At 41.4% G+C, this 24,364-nt stretch overlaps 1 protein-coding gene across 8 annotated transcripts in view; it reads right to left on the bottom strand.

Annotated features, from left to right (window-relative positions):
- LOC135250915 (syntaxin-binding protein 5-like) overlaps positions 1–15,699 on the bottom strand; it is a 177,388-nt gene extending 161,689 nt beyond the window's left edge. For all 8 annotated transcript variants that reach the window (XM_064327727.1, XM_064327732.1, XM_064327729.1 and 5 more), the window contains exon 1: positions 14,751–15,699. In XM_064327727.1, the coding sequence (XP_064183797.1) occupies positions 14,751–14,918 (168 nt within the window). In that variant the 5' untranslated portion in view covers positions 14,919–15,699. The remainder of the gene's footprint in view (positions 1–14,750) is intronic.
- Between the last annotated feature and the right edge of the window lie 8,665 nt (positions 15,700–24,364).

Here is a 24,364-nt window from a genome sequence, read left to right as displayed (position 1 = left end):
CAGTCATCTGTGTGGACACTCCCAGGCAAAATGCAAGTAGGGACTCATTGAAGTGTGTTGAATAATTCATGGAATGTGTGTGTGTGTGTGTGTGTGTGTGTGTGTGTGTGTGTGTGTGTCTGGGTGTGTGCGTGTGTGTGTGTGTGTGTGTGTCTGCGCGTAGCAATCCTGTTCTGTAATAATTAGTCCATGTCATTCCGGGGAGAACCTTAATCTGATCATGTTTCGTGCAACACATCGGATCAATAAGTACTCCATAATCTTAATAAATTACTGGTACGGGTTACTGGGTCCTTCCACTCATGCCTACTTTTGTTCTTCGCTGGGACAGAAAGCCACATATTCTACAGCATCAAGACTATCTTTGTAATTGTGTTTGTCCAATCCTACTTCTGGAACTGGCAGGGTTTTCCATTTTTATCATCAATTGGTTGTAATAAATCCAGTTATGGTATGTCTTGGAGACAGAGTGAACGTGCTTGTGCAGCTGACACTATACTGAGAAAGTGTGTGTGTGTGTGTGTGTGTGCGCGCATGTGCATGTTTATTTATTTAATTTAACCTTTATTTAACCAGGTCAAAGTGATTAAGAACAAATTCTCATTTACGACACTGACCTGGCCAAGAAGGCATGCGTCAGTCAAAAAACATACAAACATTGCTTAAAAAAACCAAGTTCACCACAGTACATTTACAGAGATAAAACAAAAAAATAAAAAGACACGTGCGTGTGTGTGCGGGTGCATGTGAACGTGTGTCCAGGTTGCATGTTCCCAGAGCGTGTGCAATTGAAATTAAAAACAGCAACACAGAGAGACAGAAAGGTGATATTATCTTACAAGCTGCGGTCTAATTTATAACTCATTCTAAATGCTATCAAGCTGAGCTTACGAGAAGGATGACGGTAAACCAGTAAAACATTAAGGTTCATAGATGCGTGTAATGTTTCAGCATCTTCAGCAAAGCAGTGAGAAGCTTATTACAAGGAAAGACATGACGGCAAGGGGAAGCTAAAAAAAAAAAAAGCCAAGCCAAAAGCACATCGGGCCCTTTTAGGCAAAGAAAAATAAAAAAATCTCTTTCCTAATCAGGTATTCAGGGCCACCTTGTGGGCCTGTTTAACTTCAATCCCGGATGGAGCTTCTTTCCGCGAACCAGAAAATGTAAATTTGCTCAGGTTAAGTTGCTCAGGCCTGTGTGTGCACACAATTACCGACACTGGATTTCCAGTTTCACTGCTTTTTCAGTAATTCCTCTACACAGAACAATGTTCAGCGTTAAATTAACTTTTACAGAGTACAAACGGTCCCGCCTGGACTCTGTTAGAGTTAAATTAACACTGGACGTTTTACTGTGCAAATACTGGACAATTTTATGATGAAGAACTATGAGATGAAAGCCCTCCTGAAATAAAAAGGTTTCTGCACATTCACAGAATTTGTCACCATAAACCTGACAGTATCCCCCGCTACGTAGCAGATCCATTTATGTATTGATTTACAGTCCGTATGTTGTTTCTACTTGACCAATGTGATGAGAGTGCCTCTCCCCATGGAATGCTTGAGTGTTGAAACAGGGGGGGGCAAATTGATCATTTAAATAGTAAAGCAGCGTACCGCCTTGGAAAGAAGGTTTCTCTCCTTCCACTTTACGCTGAATGAACAAATGGGTGAAATACATGCGCAAAGGGGATACAATTAAATCCCCTAAAGGGTATTTAGAGTGTTGGCCTTTCTTGACAGCAGGCTGTTTGCATTTTGTCTCTGTGTTGGTAATAGTGGCGACTCCTGACTGCATCGTTAGCTGGCTAATCTGTCAAGAACAGCTGCAGAATGAAAAAGGTTCAAGCTGCCTAGCTACCTATCTTCAAATGGAAGATATGGAGAAATTCTTCAGATGAAAACAACTCTGCCTGACCCATGAATATCATGCAGCAGCAGTGAATTTGTACCTGAGGGTAGCGAGAAAGCTTGGTGAGTGTGTGAGATAATCTGCAATGGCAGTTTTATGGACTGTGATTGTGTACAGTACCATGGTTCTAAGCATCAACTCACGGTAATCATCACTAACTAACAAGGACCAAGATTATTTTATGCCTTTGGGAGATTAAAATGCAATGGGCGCTTGCATGCTGAGGCTAGCTACATGCCTGCCAAGATTGTGTCAAAAAGTCACACATTATCATTGATATTACTGGCCTGCATTATCAGGCACAAAAGTAGCTAAATAAATCACAGGGTATAAATAAGTTTTATTCTAATTTCAATAATAGCTGGGGCTGTCAAAGACCTCAATCATCAGAGAACTTATTGTAATGGTTGCTGAAACAGGAAAAGTTGTTCTGTGGGGGGGGGGGACTATTGGACTATTTAAAATTGGTGTGCTGTGAACTTAATAATAAAATAATAATAAACCTTTATTTGACTAGGAAGTCACATTGAGAATAAAACCTCTTTTACAAGTGAGACCTAGCCAAGACAGGGCCAACGCAGTATAAAACAGCATAAAAAACAACAACAATGACAACAGTATCACACAGAATAAAACAACTAACACGATAAAATACATAAACTAAAACAGTGTTAAACAAGAGTGTTCAACTTAACTAAACTTAATCAAATTTGAATGACAGGCCCACCCTGTCAACAGTCAAGTCTAGCTGATGTCATCCTGCATGCAAAACTATAACAGCTCCCTAGCTCAACAGCTGGCTCTGATATTACGAATAAAATAAACCCTGTTCCTGGAAATCTACAAACCTGCAGGCTTCACTCCAACCCCAACGAAGCACACCACATTCAACAGCTGGAGATCTCATTGAGCTGCTAATTGCCAGAGTCAGGTTTGCCAAATTATGGTTGAAATGAAAAGCAACGAGACTGTAGATCTCCAGGAACAGGGTTGGGAACCACTGAAATGAAATAATGTTGAACTAGCTTTCTTGGTAGCCATAGCGGGAATTTCTACGTGATAGATATATAAACTTGATTTAATATGAATAATTATTCTTCAGAATAAATATATTTTACACTTATGCATTTTTATTTTATTTATAATAATAATGTTTAGTTTACTGAAACTTCAGTTGAACAGTTACTTTAAAAAATTATCCTTGGATTCTAAAGTAGCATTATACAATTCCATTATTCTAAAGGCTAATTTTGCATTAATCAACATTTTAATCCAGTCATTTGACAGGTTAAGATTATGGTCAAGAAAATTCAAATCTACAAGTAACGAAGATTGCAAAGACTGAAATATTCAAGGCTCATTTTAGCAAGGACCTGGGTGAGCGTAACATTTTCTGGGGTAATTACTGAATAATTGATTGAAAGAACATTTGTGTAGTTCCTACTTACACAGATGTGAGGTTAAATTTAAAGAATGATTCTAATTCTAAACCCAACAATAGCTGAAATAATTTTAGATTTGACAATATAAAGTACATTTCTATGCCTAATTTCGAAATATATGTCATTGATTATGCATTCTACATGAAATAAACATATTTTATCGAGCCCACTTGCAGTTATGCTAGACTCCCTGATGGGATTCACTAGACCTTGCACATTTTTTGTTTGTAAAGTGTGTTTGGATGAAATGTGCTCCCCTTCTCTTACGCACCAGTTACACCCCCAAGTTTAATGTTGCTTGACCTACTGAGCTGCAGAACTGAGGACTGAAGTTGACTTTTCCGTGTGCATCTCTGGTCTGAATAGGACCCATTTTGAACAAAGGTGATAACATGACCATTGATTCAGATGGGCGCAAGCCTTCTTTCTACCCCATTATTTTCAGTCACTTTAAGACCAGAAAATGAAAACACGTCTTCTGACTCCAAAATGGAGTCCACAAACTGTAGCTCCAGGGCTGGAAACACCAGGCGGTAGAAATCATAGTAGACCAGAACTGTGTGACATGTACGCTTGCTTGCGACATTGAAAGACCATTCTTTTAGTCTCCTTATGGAACACCCTGCTTTGGCAGTTGTACAGTACTGTGCCACGTGGCCTTGAGAGAAACAAAGCTGTGCCGGTGAGCCCCGTGGGGTGATGGGAGATCAGCATTCATGCCTCCCAAGGAGAGAAGGTTTCTGCCAATAGGTTATCATTGTCTTATTGATCAATAGAAAAATCCTCAATGGGGTCCCAGCAATCTGGCTATTCATACGCATGTATGTCTTACCTTTATTCTGCCTGGGGCCCTTCTGAAGGTTTTGAAGGTTTTGAAGGCAAGGCTCGAAAAGTTCTGTACAAATACATAGATAAACCCACCGCGCCAGCTGCATAATTCTGCGTCCCTGTCGGCTGACCGAAGAGACTAAAGCAGAGTGCCTGCCTGTGTGCACAGCCAGAAGATTTTCCTGGCAAAATTTGCAGAGGAGGTACAAGCCTGCAATTAAGATTGGCAATTCCAAACTAGGATGAGGGGGATAAAAAAAAAAAATTGCATTGCCAGTAAATACAAAAGTAATGCAGCGTGTTAAATTGTAGAAAATTGCGGCAGTGAATCACTAGGGGAGACGCACCTGGTCGTATTTCTTTCTTTCTGGGACAGCCGGTAGTTTACAAGGAAACATAATTATGGTTGGATGCACAGTGCATCAGGGCTAAAGAAATATTGTGCCGGCCCTAAAAAAAAAAAAAAAGGTGATTTATTTTTACAATGTTTCGTTCAAGGGGAGGCTGGGGGTTTCTCAGAGTCACATGGCCGCTCCTCGTGCTGCACGCGAGATTAAACATGGAAGTCTCTGAATCATTAAAAAAAATACAAGGTGTTTCATTTGAAGGAGTGAAACAGTGAGACTGTGCTTCTCGGTTGTCTGACATTGAGGCGGGCATTTGCATTTGTTCTCATACCCTCGAAGCAAACCTTTCATTGGCTCATGTGTCCTTCAGCAATGATTTTCATTGGTTTACTTCGCACTGAATCAAGGTTTTTTTTATTGCACATGTCCTAGAAGCAGGTATTTCTCTGTTCTGTCAGTCCTTGACATGACATAACAGTTTAAATAATCTCAATCGTCCTTGATTCAGATGCTTTTCATTAGTCTTTCTGACCTTGAAGAGCAATTTAAATTTGTCCATCATTGGCCTATCAGTGCTTGTGTCGGGGGTAATTGTTGGCTCATGTGTCCTTGATGCAGGTCTTCTTACTGCTCCTGAGAACTAATATTTTGCTATGAGGAGCACAAGCTGTGGTATTAGCACTGAAGCAAAGCAACTTGCCGGAAGAACTCTACCACTAAAAACTAAACCACTATAGCCATGAAACAATGCTATTGTTGATTAGCCAAGCAGGCACATTCATTCTGCGTAATTTCCCTTAAAATAACGGTAGATGCTATATCTTTATCCAGCTGGATATTTACTGATGGAGATCAGGGTATATTCTTTGATCAAGGGTACGAGAGCATTTCTCAACACCTGTGAAATAACCCAGCAGACCATATTTAATTCATATGTCTGTAACAAAATTACCCCAAAACCTGAAGTCTAGGAAATTTGAGAATGGAGGATGAAAGACAATGAAGTACACGAATGATTGTGGGAAAAGTTGAAACGTTTGACTGAGTGGTATTGATATTTCAATTGTGTGCTTTGATTTGAATCTGCCATCCTACAGTCACTCATCCAATTTATTTTCATGACAAACCGTGAACAGAAAATGAGCAATGAGGTGGAAACAGTAACAAGTTAAGTAAGAGTACTGCTATACAGTGAAAATTCACCCGAGTAAAAGTAGAAGTAGGGAAGAGTCACTATGAATGTAACGTTTGATAAATGTAACATGGTCAATAACGTTTTGTACACTGCTGCAATCATAGCCATTTCAGATATGTATATGCATAATTCAGTCCTCTAACGTGTGCCAAAAGAACGTAGCAATTTAACAACCTTCATGGGAAATATTTCAAAAGAATTATTTGACTGAGGCAAGTAAAATGTGTTCTGGAAGTCGTTTTCGGTTATAAGGCATTATTTTATTTACAATGAATTAAATCATTCAACATTTTAAGCCCTTCTGTATGACCCCCATTTTTAAACACAATGACAAAATGACATAACGAAAATGAAATGGTTACTATTCTTGAACCATTTTGACTGCAGGCATAATCCTGGTCTCTTCTGAATGGTAACCCTTGGGGGTATATGCTACATTTTTCTGAAAGAAAGGAAGAGAAGCTCAAACACAGTGGAAGTGGCAGGTTTTCTCACCTAAAATATCTTTTTTATTTAATGGATACAGATGTGAGTGTGCCTGGTGGATTTAGAAATGCAATGCTGCCACAGCCACAACACTGGACAAATCCGGATTCAGGCTTAATGACAATATCACTCAAATGAGCATTCTGTGTTGCTTTTATAAGCTATGTGTAGGCAGGTTTCCGAAAAGGCCATTTTTCTCCACCTTCTCACTTTGCTGTCCCCTCACCACCTCTGGCAGCAGCAGGTATGGAAGCTTATAGAAAATAACTACATTAGCTAAATAGTTTACTAATCCAATGATTGAGGTCCATTGATTCAAGCTTTTGTAAAATATCCCACCTCCATAAAAATGTTAAGCATGTCCCACAATTTCACGTTCATATTTAGTATATTTTGAGAATTTATTTGGATGTTCGTCAATATAAAATGGGATCAAGTCCTTCGTTCCACATGCCCTCTGCTGTGGAGTCAAAGCTGTCTTCTCTGTCGTCCTCAGAAATATTAACTCAGACGAGTGATTTCTTCTAAGGCCTCTAAATGCCAAGTCATCCATTTTTGTTGTAAAACAACAGACTTTTAAGCATAAAGCCACGTTAATTTTTTTTAAATTTCTGGTGTGTAACATTTTCAGCGAGCATACTGAATAACTTATGGTTTGATTACACAGGAAAAAAAACGTGTCCTTTCATGCAAGCCTAACAAACTATACAGTGTTAGAAAAGTAATTCCATTGGCTAAAATGCTTTTCATTTGTCACTATAATATCTCACCACTGGCTGGTTGTATTGGGCAGAAGATAGACTGTCCAGGTCGAGTAGTTGCTGGTGCACGGTGGGTTCCATTGGCTATACTGAGGGACTGCTTGGCCAGTACTCGTCACAGAAGCTTATGGGTGGCCTCATATTAATTCAGAGAGTCTATCCAAACCGGAGATGCTTCTCCGTGTTCTTTGATCACATTTTTTAAAATAAAAATTACTTTGGATTTTGTTCGCTGGGTCCTTGCCGTGATAAAAACACCAACTCTACCATGATTCATGTCGTCCGTGGATATCCAAAATGCATAGAAGGTGAGGACCCGCAAGCTTGTTTTGCCATCCCACATGTTAGAAAACAAGGAACTGTAAGTTTTAAATCTTTCAAATGGTATATCGTGTGACCAGACTGACTGAAAATTTCACCATAAAAACATTGAATGAATGCAAATAAATCCACGCTGGCCCAAGTACGGGCCAGTGCGACTTAAGGGGTTAAGTAGTCATCTGTTCTTGAAAAGTTAGTATAGTTTTTTGAGTGCGTTGTTTGCTAGGTGACTAAAAACATGATGTGTCCATATGTATAAATGTAACAGCTTTTACAGTTATGCCACTTCTGATTTGCTATAACAAATAACATGCTTTTTTTGCTGTTATATGTTTCCAGAATGCTATCATGAGAAAACGAGTGGTTTGGTGGAAAGAGAGGTCATGAAGAGGGCTTCAGATTAGAAGATTAGGGATACTAGATGCTGTTGAAAACCACTTACAATGTAATGTTCTTTTGGGGAGCCCTTAGGCATTTTAAACAGTGTTTAATATTTGCTAAATAAATTAATTGTACCCATCATGTTTGAATTTTTCTGTTCGTTCAGCGTTTAATGTTAAATGTGTTCAGCTAATGTGCTTGCTGCCCTGACATAGCCTCATCTTCTAGATGCTCCAAGTAATTAATGTAAAAGAAACAGCCATCTGGTCACAGGCATTTATAATGAGCATACACCAGATTGGTCTTGCTTTGTAAAAGCTTACCTGGGTGTTAAGAAACAAACAAAAGCAACTTTCCTAATCTACTTGGACATTATCACAACTCACTGCACCTTAAGTTACGAATTTGCTTCTGTTTACGTCTTTTTTCATGAATAAAGCCACATGCTTCATAATCTGAGAATGTGGCTAGTCTCATGTTACCATTGTAAAAGTGGTTACTTGATTAACATGAGTATTTGCAAAAAAAAAAAAAACCTCCATACGCACATCATAGGGTGTTTCAATTTACTGTTACAATTATCCCGCCCCTCTGTTACAATTATGCAGACCAGGTCATATCAATGTAACATCGGACATGTACTTTGGTTTAATTTGTATCCGACTCAATAAAGGTAAGAGCAAAATCCAAAAACTGTTAAGTTTATAGCAACTCTCCATATTAATACTAGAAAATACTCAAGTAAGAGTAAGTACACAAAAAAGTACAGAATTAACTTTGTTTTTTGCTCATCTACAATCAACAAAACTATATCTCTAAAAATCAGACAATATTATACTTACTAGGATATATCCTCGTAAGCAACCAGGACAAATGCACTTTATCAATAAATACATTTATTTTGCCATTTTAGAACGGCACCCACCCATCCAGAAAACCACTTAGCTAGCTAGTTAACCAGAATAAAGATGGCACCATTCAGAGTGAAAGCAATGGTGGAACTCAGATTTAAATACAAATATCCTGAAAACTTGAGTACGAGCTAGCTAAGATGGTGAGACAAGAGTACACTGACATCCATCCAGGCTGCGGCTGAAGGATGTTTGGACACTGATCTCTCTCCATTTCTCTCAATTTCACTGTTTGTGTAGTTACTGCTCTTTGTAGGGCAGAATAGCCTAGCATTCTTTCCTTTGCCACATGGCAATTTCTATACGAGCATCACATATTTTTAAAATTGCAATTCTATTAGCTTAATAGCTCACCTAGCGTGTCTTGTGAAAACTGAACTGATATTTAATGCTATCCAATGTTGGTCTACCTTTTCATGGTTGTGGATCATAATGTAGTTGATGTAATTCCTTACAAGGGGATGATGTCATGATGTCGGGGAATGACACCTCAGACCACTGATTTGGACCATTTTTTCCACTCTGTAGCTGTAACAGTACTATTCAGAGTACGAGTCCTATTCATTTCAATTTGGCCAAAGACCTTTGCTGTTCTTTCAGAAACAATGACTAAATAAAGTTTGCTGACGATGAAATGATGAAATAGCAATGATAGCTAGCGTGACCTATTCACACTAGTGATAGAAATGGGATTGTTCTCCCCCTTGCTGGCTCTACCTATATCCCTATGTGACCAACTGTATGTATTTCGGCTCCTTACTTTCATTTGACTGGCTTAAAAAACCAAATCTTCAAACTCAATTTTTTTCTAATTGGTTCATTAGTCTTTGCATAATACATTTCTGTTCTGCATAAAAGTAATCAAAATTAAAAAAAAAAAAAAACACTCAAGTAAAAGTACAATTATTTAATCATAGTCAAAAAAGTGCCATTACAGGGCTTAATGTAATTATGTACAGTAATGAGAGCAGTCGTAATTTGTCACTTTCCACCTCTGAAAATGAGCAAATGAGGAAGCGAGTGAAACAGGATGGAAAGTTCCGGAAGCAGAACGTGGTGAGAGGGTGCAGCCTGAGGAAGAGGCCTGTGCAGCAATGCTTTCAGATCAGGAGTTCTGGCTGCCAAAGTGATGCCCGCCGTTCCCCCGACGCCCGCGCCGATGACTGACGTGTCTGACGCCGCGCCGTGACTGATGCCACCGCGCGACGCCGGCGTGAGCTTTCGCTCCGTCGAACGGAAGGAAGAGAGAACAAACCCACAGACGGCAGGGGATGACAGAAACCCCTCTCCCGAATTCACGCTAACCTGTCTCTGCCTGGGGTGGGACCACAGACACACAGACACTGGCAGAGATGCCGCGAGCGTGGAGACTCACCGGCCACAGACAGCAGGGCCCGTGTTCGTAAAGATTCTGAGCATAGGGCTGCAGATCAGAGATCAGTTTTTCCCTGTGCGTAACCTAACCTTTCTTAATATGGGCTAAAGACAAAACAGGTCCTAGATCAGAGCCAATATGTATAAAGCGTCTTAGATAAGCGTGCTGACTAAAGATTAAAGACAGGGTTAAAAGGGTTAAACACAGGAATAGCATTTCTAGGAGGAAAGATGGGAGGGACATGACTTCTGGTAGGCACCAAATCTCCCCAGCAACACAGGTGACTGACGCTGTCAATTCAGCGCGTGATTCGCACACCCCGCGCGCTGCCTCCGCACATCAGAAGGCGTGGCCTTCTGATCCACGCGCCCTGTAATGAAGCTTAATTAAGAGCGGGCTTCAGCACTTCACAGCGTGCGCTCCGTCACTCCAGGACCGCCCGCCCTAGACCAGCCGAGCCAATGACGCAGGGCCGGCCGGGATCAGAAGGGAGAAAGCGCTCGTTTGAATCTTCACCCACCGCCGCAGAGATAACGAGGAACCCGAGAGGTGTGGCGATAAGGAAAGCGCTGAATGCGCCTGGTGATGTCACAATTTTTCCGCACGCTTTTTCCTTCTGGGGGGGGTGGGGGGGTGGGGGGGCTGCTTCCTTGGGGGGTTGGAGACGCCAGCTTGGAGACGGAGCGGCTTTCCTCTCGCCCGTCGCGCCCTCCGTTATTAGCGCGCGTTTGGCCGAGGGCCGGCGAAGCGGGATCAGAGGCGAGCGCCGGGGCGCCGCCGCGTCCGGCCGTTTGATCGCCAGCGCAGAGCCGGGCCTCTCCGTCTCCGTCCTCCTGTCCGCGCTCGGGCTCCCGCTCCGGCGCTTCAGAGGAACCGCGGGCGGGCACTCCACCGCGGGGCAGAGCGGGCCGGAGCGAAGGGAACCTGCTCTAATTTTGACTAGCCGTAGCTCCGCTGACTTTGCCTACGTTTACTGTGTGAACTAGCCTTCATGTTCATGGCAATGGATAACTGGTACTTGATGACAATTGCACCTTGTCGAACCTGTGTTCTGTTGCTCCGATGACCTTCGGTATGCACTTATTGTACGTCGCTTTGGATAAAAGCGTCTGCCAAATAGAATGTAAAAAATGTAACGCCCATAGAGGTGTGTTTTACGGGGAGAGGGATGCGATCCCCCCGCATATGGGAGCAGTGACAGTGTGTATGGCTTTCTCCCTATCATGGAGAGGGATGTGATCCTCAGCGCATATGGGAGCAGTGACAGTGTGTATGGCTTTCTCCCTATCATGGAGAGGGATGTGATCCTCAGCGCATATGGGAGCAGTGACAGTGTGTATGGCTTTCTCTCTATCATGGAGAGGGATGTGATCCTCAGCACATATGGGAGTAGTGACAGTGTGTATGGCTTTCTCCCTATCATGGAGAGGGATGAGATCCTCAGCACATATGGGAGCAGTGACAGTGTGTATGGCTTTCTCCCTATCATGGAGAGGGATGAGATCCTCAGCACATATGGGAGCAGTGACAGTATGTATGGCTTTCTCCCTATCATGGAGAGGGATGAGATCCTCAGCACATATGGTAGCAGTGACAGTGTGTATGGCTTTCTCCCTATCATGGAGAGGGATGAGATCCTCAGCACATATGGGAGCAGTGACAGTGTGTATGGCTTTCTCTCTATCATGGAGAGGGATGAGATCCACAGCACATATGGGAGTAGTGACAGTGTGTATGGCTTTCTCTCAATCATGGAGAGGGATGTGATCCTCAGCGCATATGGGAGCAGTGACAGTGTGTATGGCTTTCTCTCTATCATGGAGAGGGATGAGATCCTCAGCGCATATGGGAGCAGTGACAGTGTGGGTATGGCTTTCTCCCTAACTCATACATACGCAGGGCTAAATAGAAACATGACTGGTTCCGTGGGCAAGTAGGCGGAGTTTCGGGCGCAGTGGTTCCTGCCTCTATTCAGGGGGCGGGTGCCACAGCGGCAGTGGCCAGGACCAATGAGACGTGACGGACAGGACACGCCCCCTGCACATCCCCCCACGCTCTGTCGAGTTCCGCCCCGGAGGACCCTTGAAGCCCCTAAATCCAAAGTCCTGGTGCGGTACATGCCTCCGGCTCCTCGTGAGCCGGGAATTCTGGGCGCTCCGAGAAGACGTAACTCTCGTCTGGGGGAAAAAAACGGCATGACATCACTCAAAGGCACGCGGCCTTTCTTCAGCAGCGCAGGGGGCGACGGGGAGCGCTAAAGAGAATTAACAGGCACTCAGGGACCCCTGGCCCACAGACGCGGCACTCGAAGACGCCCACGTTTGCAAATGAATAGCCCGGGAGGCCGAGACGGCTATGCGCTCAGCGGAAAAGCACGAGCCAAGCAGAAGAGAAGAGCGCCCGTGCTCCGCTCCATTCATCAAACAGGGGGCGGGGGGGGGGGGAATTTCCCCTGAGCGCTTTGGCCACGAGGCAGGGACTTCCTGTGCAGAAATCTCTCCCACTCTGACCACACCCCCACCCTCCACCATCTGTAACTCCTCTTCCATTACTCACGTCCGCGTTTCGCGTTTCCTTTTTCTTCATCCGAGCCGGATTAAAAATCTATTTGCATCAGTGACTCAGTTGTTGCAGTTACTATTGTCATTTAAAATATGTCCATTATGACATCAATTTTCGATGCATCTTGAATATATATGAGTGTGTGTGTGTGTGTGTGTGTGTGAATTGCATGTGCGCAGGTGTGCGTGAGTCCATGTGTTTTTGAGCACGAGTGTGTGTCTGTGTGTATATAAAAACTTAAGGATGTCAAGCTGAGCAAAATGGAATGATGCCATCGCCCATGTTCACCATGCTACTGAAGTTCCGAAACAACAATCAAATCAAAGCGCAGACTTATCCTAATGATGCACAACAGCTCTACACACCCATAACCCCTCTGGCCCATAACTCATAACTTCCTAGAACCAGGAACAACAAATACAACTATTCATGTGCATGTGCGATGAGATCTACACTATGTTACGCATATTTATTTTAAACATATACATATATTTTAAATAAACCATATGGATATTACAGACAAACAAATATTTGAATTCTGTTAGCTCACATGCCTCATTTTGTCCTCTCTACGGAGTATAAGGTTCATATTTCTCTGCCGTGTTAGCCCACAAGCAATCACAAAAAGTAAAGGTCACACATTCAGAGAGAGAAAGAGAGAGAGAGAGAGAGAGAGAGAGAGAGAGAGAGAGAGAGAGAGAGAGAGAGATTATGTCATAAAACTTTGTGTTAAAAGCATAATGGGGCTCTTATCTTTTCAAGAATGAGGAGTACATTATTTTAACAAGTATTAAAGTTTTACGATGGAAAGTTCTGCTGGAACAACTCCAACACTCGAAACTCATATAGTTAGTTGGTCAGTTACTTAGTTATTTTACAAGCCGACAAATATAAAGTCTTGCATTGTCATAAGACATGCATAAACATGTGGAGCAAAAGCTAGCTCTAAAACAATGCTTTTTAAAGTCACCTTGCAGTCAAAAGAGTCTGATTTAATTGAAACTAGACAGCGTTTCAATTGATAGCGGGGCGCTGTCCGACTACATAGATCGACTCCACGTGGTCTAACCGGCGACCAGCAGTTCATTCCAGTTCTTTCTCCGTTTCCACGCCCCGACCACTTTGCCGCAACCGTTTGCTGGAAGCCAATTGACGGCCCCCGTTTGACTATTTTCCCTTCCCGTTTGCTCTCGCCCTCCTCTCGGCACTCCGTACTGGCTGCTTTAGATACCCGAGCTCATTCATTCTGCAATAAATAATTCATTTCAGATTCAAAAATTCGCTCCTGAAAGCGGAGGAATAATCGCTGTAGTCAGCGCCCTATGGATCAGCAACGGGCGCCCTTGCTTCTAAAAATAACCCCAAACGAGAACCACATTAACTGCAGGACCGTCACTTTTTATTCAAGTGAGGCAGGCCAATTATGTCATCAGTCTTAGACCCAAGTTTTTCTCACTGCAGATAGAGGTCCCGAGTCCGCGAGAGTGGAACCGCATCGTTGCAGAAATACAACAAACGGAGACGAAAAGCTTGAATGGATGAGGCGGAGACCCGACGCGGGAGCCTGTGTCGAATTAATAATCAGAGCCTGTCTCGTGAACAGGCGTTTCTGCTGTGCCCCGATTTAGGCAGTAAAGCGTGCTAATGGGATCCTGCTGGAGGGATATTGACTATCGCTGACATGTGATACTGTAAATAATAACGTGTATTACGCCAATGGCTTTATCCTCCCGTCGGTAAGCAAAGCGAACAGACGATATCCGTTTAACGGCTACAGAACACCACACGCAAATGATCAAAGGACAATAACACAGATCCATCTGTTAGACGTTTATGTGGTGTGTTGGTTTGAATTGCTTTTTAAAGGCATAAACAAAAATAGTGGTTTTTATAAAATTATTATTATTATTATTTTTATTATTATTTTTTTTTATTTTATTTTAATCGCATGAAATCAAGCCAACATGCTGTATTGTACTCCAGCATAATGTTCACTTCGGGGTGCGGAGGAATGGGTTTTATGATTAGCAGGGCCTCATGGTTTCGCCAGTTAAACTTTGAGCAGTTGCCTGGAGTGTGTGATTTTATGTTTTTAATCGCCACAAAGCATCACGACAACTGTGTCAATCAACGAAATGGGCGGCACACGTGTCTTCACCTTAACAGACAATAATTCAACCAAAGCCTTTTAAATAAACAAATAAATAAATAAATAAAGTCGAAAACTCACCTTACAAATATGAAAGTTTTCAGATACTAACGTCTCCTGTACTTCTATTTCTCTGGGAGATGGCATTGCGGTTGGCGTACCGGCTGTGCTGCCGGACAGCGGGGTTCCGCCGGTACTGCCTGGGGAGGAGGTTGTCAGTCCGTCCAAAACCTTCCGAAACTTCTTCATTTTGGAAGAAGGAGTATACAAAAAAATATTTTTAAAAATAAAATAAATCTAGATAAAATTCGTCTTGGGTCAAAAATAAATTACATTGGCGAGGAGACCGGCAAATTCAGGAGAGTCTCCCGAGAGTAAAACGCGCTTCGCCTGCAGATCCTCGCGCCACTACGCTCCCCTACGCTTCCAAGCACAATTCAAAAAGTAGTGGAGAGACTTCATCTTTTTCAGGAGGGTTATGTCATCAAAACAATCTAGGTCCATAAGGCAGCGGTTACCGGGGGATTATTCAAAATAAAACGAAAAATTGAAATATATACGTATTTTATAGATACATTCTAATGCACTGCAGGTTCGAGGTTGAGAAACTTTATGTTTTTAACTGCATGATAATGCGCCTTTTTAAAACCACATAAATAACGCAATGAAGATGATTTCGTAGGTGAACGCTATGAGAAGCGATTATCTGATAGCAACATTCCTTAAACTGCTGAAAAAGGTTTTAAAGCTTAACTTAATTAATCCTTAAGGGTTATTTGATAATCACACCCATAGACATACACGCACACACATAGAAACTGCAGCTCCAGAAAGCTTGTTTCCGTCGCTCAAAAACAAAAATAAATCGCACACGTCGAAGAAGGAAGTTTTAGAATTCGCGCATTCAATTTTGTTTTCATGTCGAAGGGGGTAGGTCCAGAGTAAACAAAAAATCTCCGGATTCACATTTCTTGCAGTAAAGTGCGAGGCGCTGTCCACGGTACTGAAATCTAACGCCTGTGCTCCGCCTCTATACTCGTTTCTAGACTCCCCGCCCTTTCCACGCTCCGATTGGGCAAATTAGAAAAACTCCAGTCATTTAACTGGTGATTTAAAAATGAATGCATTGTACATTACTTTCGGTTCTGTATATCCCCCTACGTTTGAAGATGAATGTATTTGTGTATGTTTATTTATTATTGTGTTTTCCACCAAACCCATTTTTCTTGGCAGACAGACACCCGCATTGGCCTATTGTTCTAGCCCTGAGGTAAATACCACGTCTGGACGCAGTAGGGCTAGACCTTCTGCGGATTGGTCGGCTATAACCATTCCCAGCTGTTTGCAGTTGACAGCTGTGCAATTAATCGCTGTCATAACATATCAAAAGGAAGTTCGAGGCTTAATGTTGCACAGTATATCGTCAGCGGAAGCGCTGGAAGACTACAGCCAGAAAACATGAGTTTTCCCAACTCCTGTGGCTAATACCTATCCATTCAGTCATTTCCACAGCCTCGCGGTCATGGGACACGCCGCACAGAACCGAACGTTTTGTATCCTAGTACCTCGTCAATCTTACTTCTCAGCGCTTCCTAAGAAGTCATGAAGACTACATGAACTTGTTTTGTCTGCTGTTTAAAAATACTGCGCTAAGAAAAATAAATCCTTGTCGTCATCACTAGAGCAATCAGAAAATCTAATAACTATAACACAATCATACAATAAGCTGTGTGTATATAGGGAAACACACCCTAATATTTTTAATTTTAAAATGTGTAGAAATATGTGAGATTACTCATTTAAAACACCAACAATGCATGCAGTTGTTACTATTATTATTATTATTATTATTATTAGTAGTAGTAGTAGTAGTAGTAGTAGCTGTAGTATTAGTAGTAGTAGCAATAGTAGTAGCAGCAGCAGTGGAGGTAGTATCGTCATTATTGTTATTATTTAAATGGACACAAAATCAGGACACTCCGTATGTTCACTATTGTTCTGCTATTGTTAAATTTCTTACGGGCACACAGCAATATTACAGTTGTACCGAAGACCCAGCAAAATTGCACAGTCTGACTTTTTCTTTAATTGCACATTGTGGCACCGTTAGAAAAGCAAATCCAACGATGATATGAGATAGGTGATGCAGGGTGCGGAAGGCGGCAACAAACAGGCAAAATAATCCTCTTCATCGCACCACCTGTGTACACAACATTCAACATAACGCACCTGCTTAGACAACAGCATAGAGCTGAACAACCTGGTAGGGGGTATGACTAATCTTACAACTAAAACCTCGCGGCGGGGATTAGGGCACAAGCACGTCAGGTGGCCCAGAAAGAAACTAGGGAATTAATGGAAGACAAGAGGGAGCTGGAAGGTTCCATAAGCGCTGTGAAACTTTTTTTCATTCCAGCAGCCAAACTTCTGCATTATGTTCTTAAGAAAACACAATTGTGTAAATTCTTTTGTGGATGTTCCTGCCAACGGCGACGCGATGTACGTGATCGTCATCCTATTCTTATGGAAATTACTTTTAGCGAATTTAAGCAATGGATACAGCGCATGCCTGTTGGTGTGTGTTACTGTGTATGACTGAATTTCTCTCACATTTATCGGTCACGCCTGGACCGGTCAAAATTTCAATATTTCCTAAAAAAAATAAAATAAATAAATTTAAAAAAAACTGTCGTAGTGACAGACAACCAAATCAAATGAGACATTACAAAATATAAGAAAATAAATACAGTAGGAAAAAATGGCAGATACATATAACGCACGCATTAATTGATTTTACAGTAGTTTATATGGAAATAATGACAGATTGGCGGACAGAATACAACTGGAGGAACAGCAGTTCAGATATAAAAAAATATTAATCCCCTGAAGTGAACTGTCATTGAACAAGGCAGTCATAATAAACATTTTATAAAGCCGGAGACAAGACAAAGCCATTTGTCATTGGGATCAAGAAGTTTATGGAGAGAATTTGAGACACTTTATATGAAGGTCATGCTATTTCAGAAGTATCTCCTAAATTTGTGTTTATTTTAACAAGGCAGAACAAGTATTGCAAAAATGGAATTGATCAATGTCTGCCAGATATTCAAGTTAATTAAAGGTAAGTCTGCAGTGAGGCTAGGGGATGACATCAGAGTTTATTGATGCTGCCCAAACTTTAAGGTTCTTCAGAACCATGGAGAGCAGCAGCATTCACATATTAGGCTTATTCATAAAAAGCCCAGTAATTCTTTGATGCTATCCTCAGGTTTTTGAACAACACCACCTGTCTCTCTATACCTTATAGAACACTATCTCCCCAACCCTCAGATTTTAGTCTGTCCACCCAGATTTTGTAAATGATTTCAGCTTTATATAGAAAGTTCAGGTAATTTTTAAACAACTACTGTATATGGCAGTGTGTCTTTAAATTCTCTTTTTCGTATCATGTACTTGTCACTGCTCTGTATGCTAGCTTCATCATACACAGTGCAACACTATTTTTTTAGGACAAAAATATCTGAACATGGCAAAACAATATAATAATGTATGTTCTAAAGCAATTATTGATTTTTATTGACCATCTCAAATCTATTTATAGAGGTTGAGTAACCTATGGTTTCAGACAGACCCTGCTGCACAGTAAATATTCAGTGTGCTCCATAATGTTTTGAGTACAGAGCCAAATCGAGATAATGTCTTTGTCACAAACATCATGAAGCTCACTGTGTTTACAACAATCATTGAACAACAATCATTGAAATGTTGAAGTGTTGCATTTTAACAATCTGTTACGATTGCTTAGTGGATGGGACATGAGTGAACAACTTAAGACCTGTATGTTGAATGATGTAGAATTATGTAGAGTGATACTATGCATGTTCACGTCCACATCCACACACATAGTGATATTAACACAGACATCACATGCACACACAAATAAGGCGCATCATTATTGACTAATCGCATATTGTGAGACTTCTAGTTCCAGGCCTGTTCACATTGAACACATCAGAAAACAACATCAACCCAATAATACTATTGTATTCTTTTCTCTTGGTGTGATTATCATTGTGACCTTTTTTTTAAATCATTAATGATTCTTTCATCATCATCATCATCATTCTTTCTTCTCACTCTCAGGTCACAGTGGGCGGATACTTCCTGAGGGAATGCATTATTTCAGCCTGGGAGGTCAGCTGGGCCTCTGAGGTCAGGAGACCATAAATCAATCGATCAACCTGACTCCAGCTTCGCGTCTCCCGCGCGAGGCGTGGGGCCGGAGGATGTGGGTGTGACACCAGCTTTAGAAAGCCTTGAAAGGTCGCCTCACGCTTTTTTGATTTATGTAAGCAGGTCCTCGGGGTTGGATTCGCTGAACGTCTCTGTGAGCGGCGGAAACGTTTGAGACATCAAGGCAGCGTGTCGTTTAGCAGACTACGAGAACCAAGAGTCTTCTCTGCTCAGAGGATGTGATTTTACAGCTGGTGCAGGATGATGCAAGTGCTGTTATTTCAAAAGCATTGCAGTCGTAGAGTACATCATTGTGCATTTCAGAGATGCTCTATCCACATTGGTTGTCTGAGCTACACTGGAGGGAGCCACAGTCACATTAGAATACAATGTTAGAGAGGTATTTTTCTCCTTGTGGCAGGTTTTGTATTAAAGAGGCTTTACAAAAATAAATAAATTTTAAAAAAGCAGATGACAACACGTATAGTGCTATATTCATATATCACGATCCAAACGAAAATAAAAGTTGTTAGAATGTGCTCTATGGGAGGCATTGCAGTATTAATTTGTACAAAAAATATCTGTTATGAATCAGAGATAGGCTCAAACTCAGGTGGGGCACTGTTGCAGCACCCTTGAGCACGGTGCTTAATCTACATTGTTTCTGTAAATACCCAGCAGTATACACAGATGGTAGGAAAAGAAAGGAGTGTTAGCTTGTGCCAGTGTATCTTCTAGGCAAAAAAATATTTATGTTGTCTTTTATTACTAGATCAGATGCTGGCATGATGTACGGAGCCTACCCACTGTCTCCAACTCAATTCAACTGCACACTTACCTTGAGTTAGTGCAACAAATGTCAAACATGCCCTGGTCACATAAACCAAAAAGAACAATGCCTTTTTCCAATGATTCTTGGGATATCATGCTGGCCTGGAAAGTATCCTACTTGTACTCACTATCAGTTCTTTTAGAATGGCCACGCACAGGCTTCTTCACAGCATGGCCTCCTGTTGTGTTATTTGATCTGCATGGGAGCAACCCATGCAATGTTTCAGAGTCGCTGGTGAGTACGGTATTCAGGAAGTCAGGATAATCTATGTGTATAAGGTCTACTCCACTCCCATTTACCTTCTGTGTCTTTCAACAAATATAATGTAAACCCCTGTTTTAATTGGCTAAATAAATGTTCTCTCACTCTTCACCTTTGCTAATGTGTGGTGAGCTTTCTGGCGCAAAATGGCTGCCGTGCATCACCCAGGTGGGTGCTACACATTGGTGGTGGGTGAGGTGAGTTCCCCTTCACTGTAAAGCACTTTGAGTATTCGGAAAAGTGCTATACAAATGTAAGGATATTCTATTATTATATTCTATTCTATAAACGTTTAGTGTACTTTTGCTTTCAGTGTATGTACTTCTAAAGATCATACACTAAAATGTATGCTTGTGGACAACAACAAAAAACAAATTCAGGTAAGAGCAGATTTGACCCAGACACGATTGCTTTTCATCCATTTTGAATAATATAAATTTAGAGCGGAATCAACCCTAAACATTTTACTGTGTGTGTTCATGTGTGCAGGGGCGAGTGTGCACACAGGTGCGTGCATTGACAATCTGTGAACTGTATCCCTGCACAGGGACAAGAAAGATGTCACCAAACCAAGCATACCTGTTTTTATGTGTGGTCCCTGCCAGTGCAGCTTCTGGTCCCATCCAATAGGAGGGCATTCTGCCTCACAGCAGGGGGTGGCTGGGAGGAGCTGAGCTGTGTTTCGGTTGTCATGGTTACACACAGCCACCTGTGGACAGCACAAGGAAAGGTCAGGGGAGGCTTCATGTGTTCAGCCATGTGCACAGCTCCCTGGTTATGGGAAATGAGTTATGGGAAATGTATTTTAACCATCGTAAGAGAGCAAGGTGATACATCGTGAAGCAAAACATCATCTTTACAGGTTTTATATTTTATATATTTGCATGCTTTTATATGCTTTAGTGACACCGCTGTGGTTACACAGCACCATTGAATTGAACTTAATTGAATTTAATAAGGTACCACACTGATGCACGCATAGGAAAATTATATTTTGCATGCATGGCGCCAGTACAGGAATGCTTTCCAAATGTTAGCATAGTGATATTATATACAAGCCATTTTCTATGCATGGCAGCCAAAGCATTCTTCTGATAAAACAAAGGATTAAACTAAAGAAATAATTTGACAGTTATACACAAAGGTAAATATATATTGTGACCCAATGCAGTGTCAGTCACCCAGGAGGGAGTGAGCGATGCAACAGATCAGTCTCAGAGTAGGTGAGGGTCCGGCACAGAAATGCAGAGACTTTTATTCAGAAAATATCGGTAAGTGGAGACTAAGAAAAAGAAGGCAAAGAAAACAAAAGCCTAGCTCCAAGTTGAGCCTTTTTACTTCACATTGGACGGTCTTGACATTTCGGTCTAACACCGGGCAGGTAAGCTGCTTGACGGTCACAACAAAGTTTACACAAACAGCCAAAAGTAATGAAGTTAAACCCTTAAACTAACCAATTTGTTCTCCTCCGTTCGACAGCATTGGCAGGAAACGAGTAGAAGAGTCAGGTGGAGGTGCTTCTCCCAGTCCAACAGCACACATAGTTTGCCCTCCCACACTAACTCTACCGCACCCTCTCTTATACCCGTCCCTGCTGATTAGCAACGCTGCTCAGGTGTTCACAACGAGGGGCGGGGCTGTCCACGAGGGTGCCTGGAGCAAAGTTTTCGGATAGTATCTACCTTCCAAGATCACGACCCTTGCTCTGTCGCAATATTTTTATGAAACAGAACATGTGTAATAACAATCAAAGTAAGGAAAGCACAAAGTATATTTACTTTAACCTAAAAAGAGTAACACCATAACTATGCAGTAGGAGTCAAACCAAGAGACCAAGAGACCAAGACCCACTTGCAGTGAGCAGATACAGTTTCTGTGAAACGGCTCTTATTAAAATGTCAACTGACATATTGTCAAATATGCTCAGATATGGAAATGCATTTTTGTGCATTGCAATTAGCATAGTGGGTGCAAGTGCAGGGTTTAATTACACTGTTTCATTTGACTGGCATGTGAATGTCTACGGGGACTTTCCACGTCTCATCTCGCAACCTACCACCAACCATCCCATAATGCACCAGCGGGCCCTGATTGACATTTCAGAAATAACTGATGTACAGAATCCTTTCCACATTTCCCTTACGTATCAGTCAATAATAGTTTAGTAATAATGGAAAAATCAAAACATGAAATTTTGGTCACTTTTTGAGTACACTTTTGTCATATTATCTTCTGGTGCATTTGTGATGAAACCTTTTTCCAGGGAAACAGTAATTGTGTCAGTACAAATCAGAAAATATTTTTAGCTGCTCATGTTCATGTTGTTTTCTTTTTTTAAATAAGCTTTTTAACAAGCTGTTTTTTAAGGTAGCCTCTTCTTATATAATACGATTTATTTGTGCAGTTTTACAAGAGTATTGGATTTAATTTGATCAATATGTCTCTAAAGGAGGATTAGGACATTTTGGAAGGGCCACGGCAACACAAAGCAGCAGTTATTTGATTTGGCTTTTTTTTGTTTGTTTGTTTGTTTGCTCGCTTTATTTTTTTCTTCCAAGAAAAGAACATTACATTTCTCATTTAAAGAACAAAGATGGTTTAATGACTGTTGATTAAAGATATCTGATCAGAGCCACTTTGACAGCCCATCCCTTAGTTTCTCAAGCAAATCTCTGTCATTCCCACTGTTTAACTTTGAAAGGGACGGGCTGAATTATTCCAGGAAATCTCACAATCCAATGACGCAAAGACAAATGCCAGAATCCGTAAATTACCTCACAGCATAACTCATAACCACGGCCCACTGAAATATAAAAGTTCAATCATCCAATCAGAGTCAATTAAGCTTCCTGTTAGGCCAGCATGTCCGCTGAGACAGCAACATTCTCGTCACATTTGAATTGTTTATGGTAAAGAATTAGTCGTTGAATGATAATATTTTAATTAATTGACGACTGGATCAAATAATTATTCGAAATACTTAATAGATGGCAATGAAAATTCATGAAAATTTATGCAGTCACACCCCAAACACCACTTTACTAGCTTGCTTACACACAGCACACAGCCATGGCCACAAACATTGCAACACACACAGCTGTACATACAAACACGCATGCACACACACCCACACATACTGTATGCACATGCTTCCACAAGGAAAAACACAGAGAGTTGAGAGTATGGCATTAATAAAATGATGAATAAGATCAGTACTCACAATGTGCGAATGGGCGAGAGAGAATGACAATGAGACTAACTACACCAGTGGTCACCAACCGTGGTCCTGGAGGGCTCTAGGGTCTGCTGGTTTTTGTTTTCACCTTAAAATCAGCACCCAATTGAGACCCAAGACACCAGGTGAGTTGAGTTAACTGTGTAATCAACTGCTCTAATTGATTCATGAAGTGCAGAGTCACCATGAAAACCAGCAGACCCTGTAGCTCTCCAGGACCAGGGTTGGAGACCACTGAACTGCACCCTCCTAAATGATCATGTGCTTGAGGGATTATGCACCATTGGACATTAAAAATGTCTCTGAAATTATAGTTCACAGTCAGCCACCTGACAGGACATACTGGTACAGTGGTGAATGGGAAATATGCATCATTATTTCAGCTCAAATCAGAACAGTCATTGGACAGGAAAGGCCCGTGTACCAGAAAATGCAGAGCACCTCTTTTCCATCCATATAGTTTTTTTTTCTCAATATTAAACAGAAATGAACTTTTCAAGCTGAGTCTCTAAATGTGGCTTACATCGCCAGGCCACATGGGTCCTTTTTCTGAATGACACAAATGGGTTTGAAGAAATGAAGAATGAAAAATGATGCTTCAGTTTTTAAACCAAAGTAAAGGAGTAAATGACCATAGTGCCAGGACTGAATAACCCCCAGGCCCAGAGCAATGGAAATTCACCATCATCATTCCTCGGACAGGCTTATCTGATAAAGAAAGATATTTGAACTCCAGTGTAAATTTTAGTAATTTGCTATTCATTCAGGTACACTGCTGATCCAAATCAGTGATTTATTTAAACCAGTGCAAGATCAAGCCAATATCCTGGTCAGAAATACCCTGTATTTCTTTTCAATATCATTTCATAAGTTTTGGGCATTACAGTGGCTTATCATGATATCTGTTTGGTTAGCATTGCACATCAGCATAGATAATGTAGCAATGACACTGTTGGGTGTGGTCACCAAAGGAAGGTATGAAAGAATATGCTGATTCAATTCAATGCCACAAACCAAAAGCCACTGGCTGAAGATGGCTTCATCAGGTAATAGATATTACCAAAATAATTACAATAATATTTTATTTATTCTTTATTTTTACAGGTATTCCCATTGAGACCAAGATCTCTTTTG

The sequence above is a fragment of the Anguilla rostrata genome, chromosome 3 (genome assembly GCF_018555375.3).
Source record: "Anguilla rostrata isolate EN2019 chromosome 3, ASM1855537v3, whole genome shotgun sequence".
Classification (NCBI taxonomy): domain Eukaryota; kingdom Metazoa; phylum Chordata; class Actinopteri; order Anguilliformes; family Anguillidae; genus Anguilla; species Anguilla rostrata.
The sequence above is the reverse complement of the archived record's forward strand: the minus strand, read 5'-3'. Positions and strand labels throughout refer to the sequence as shown.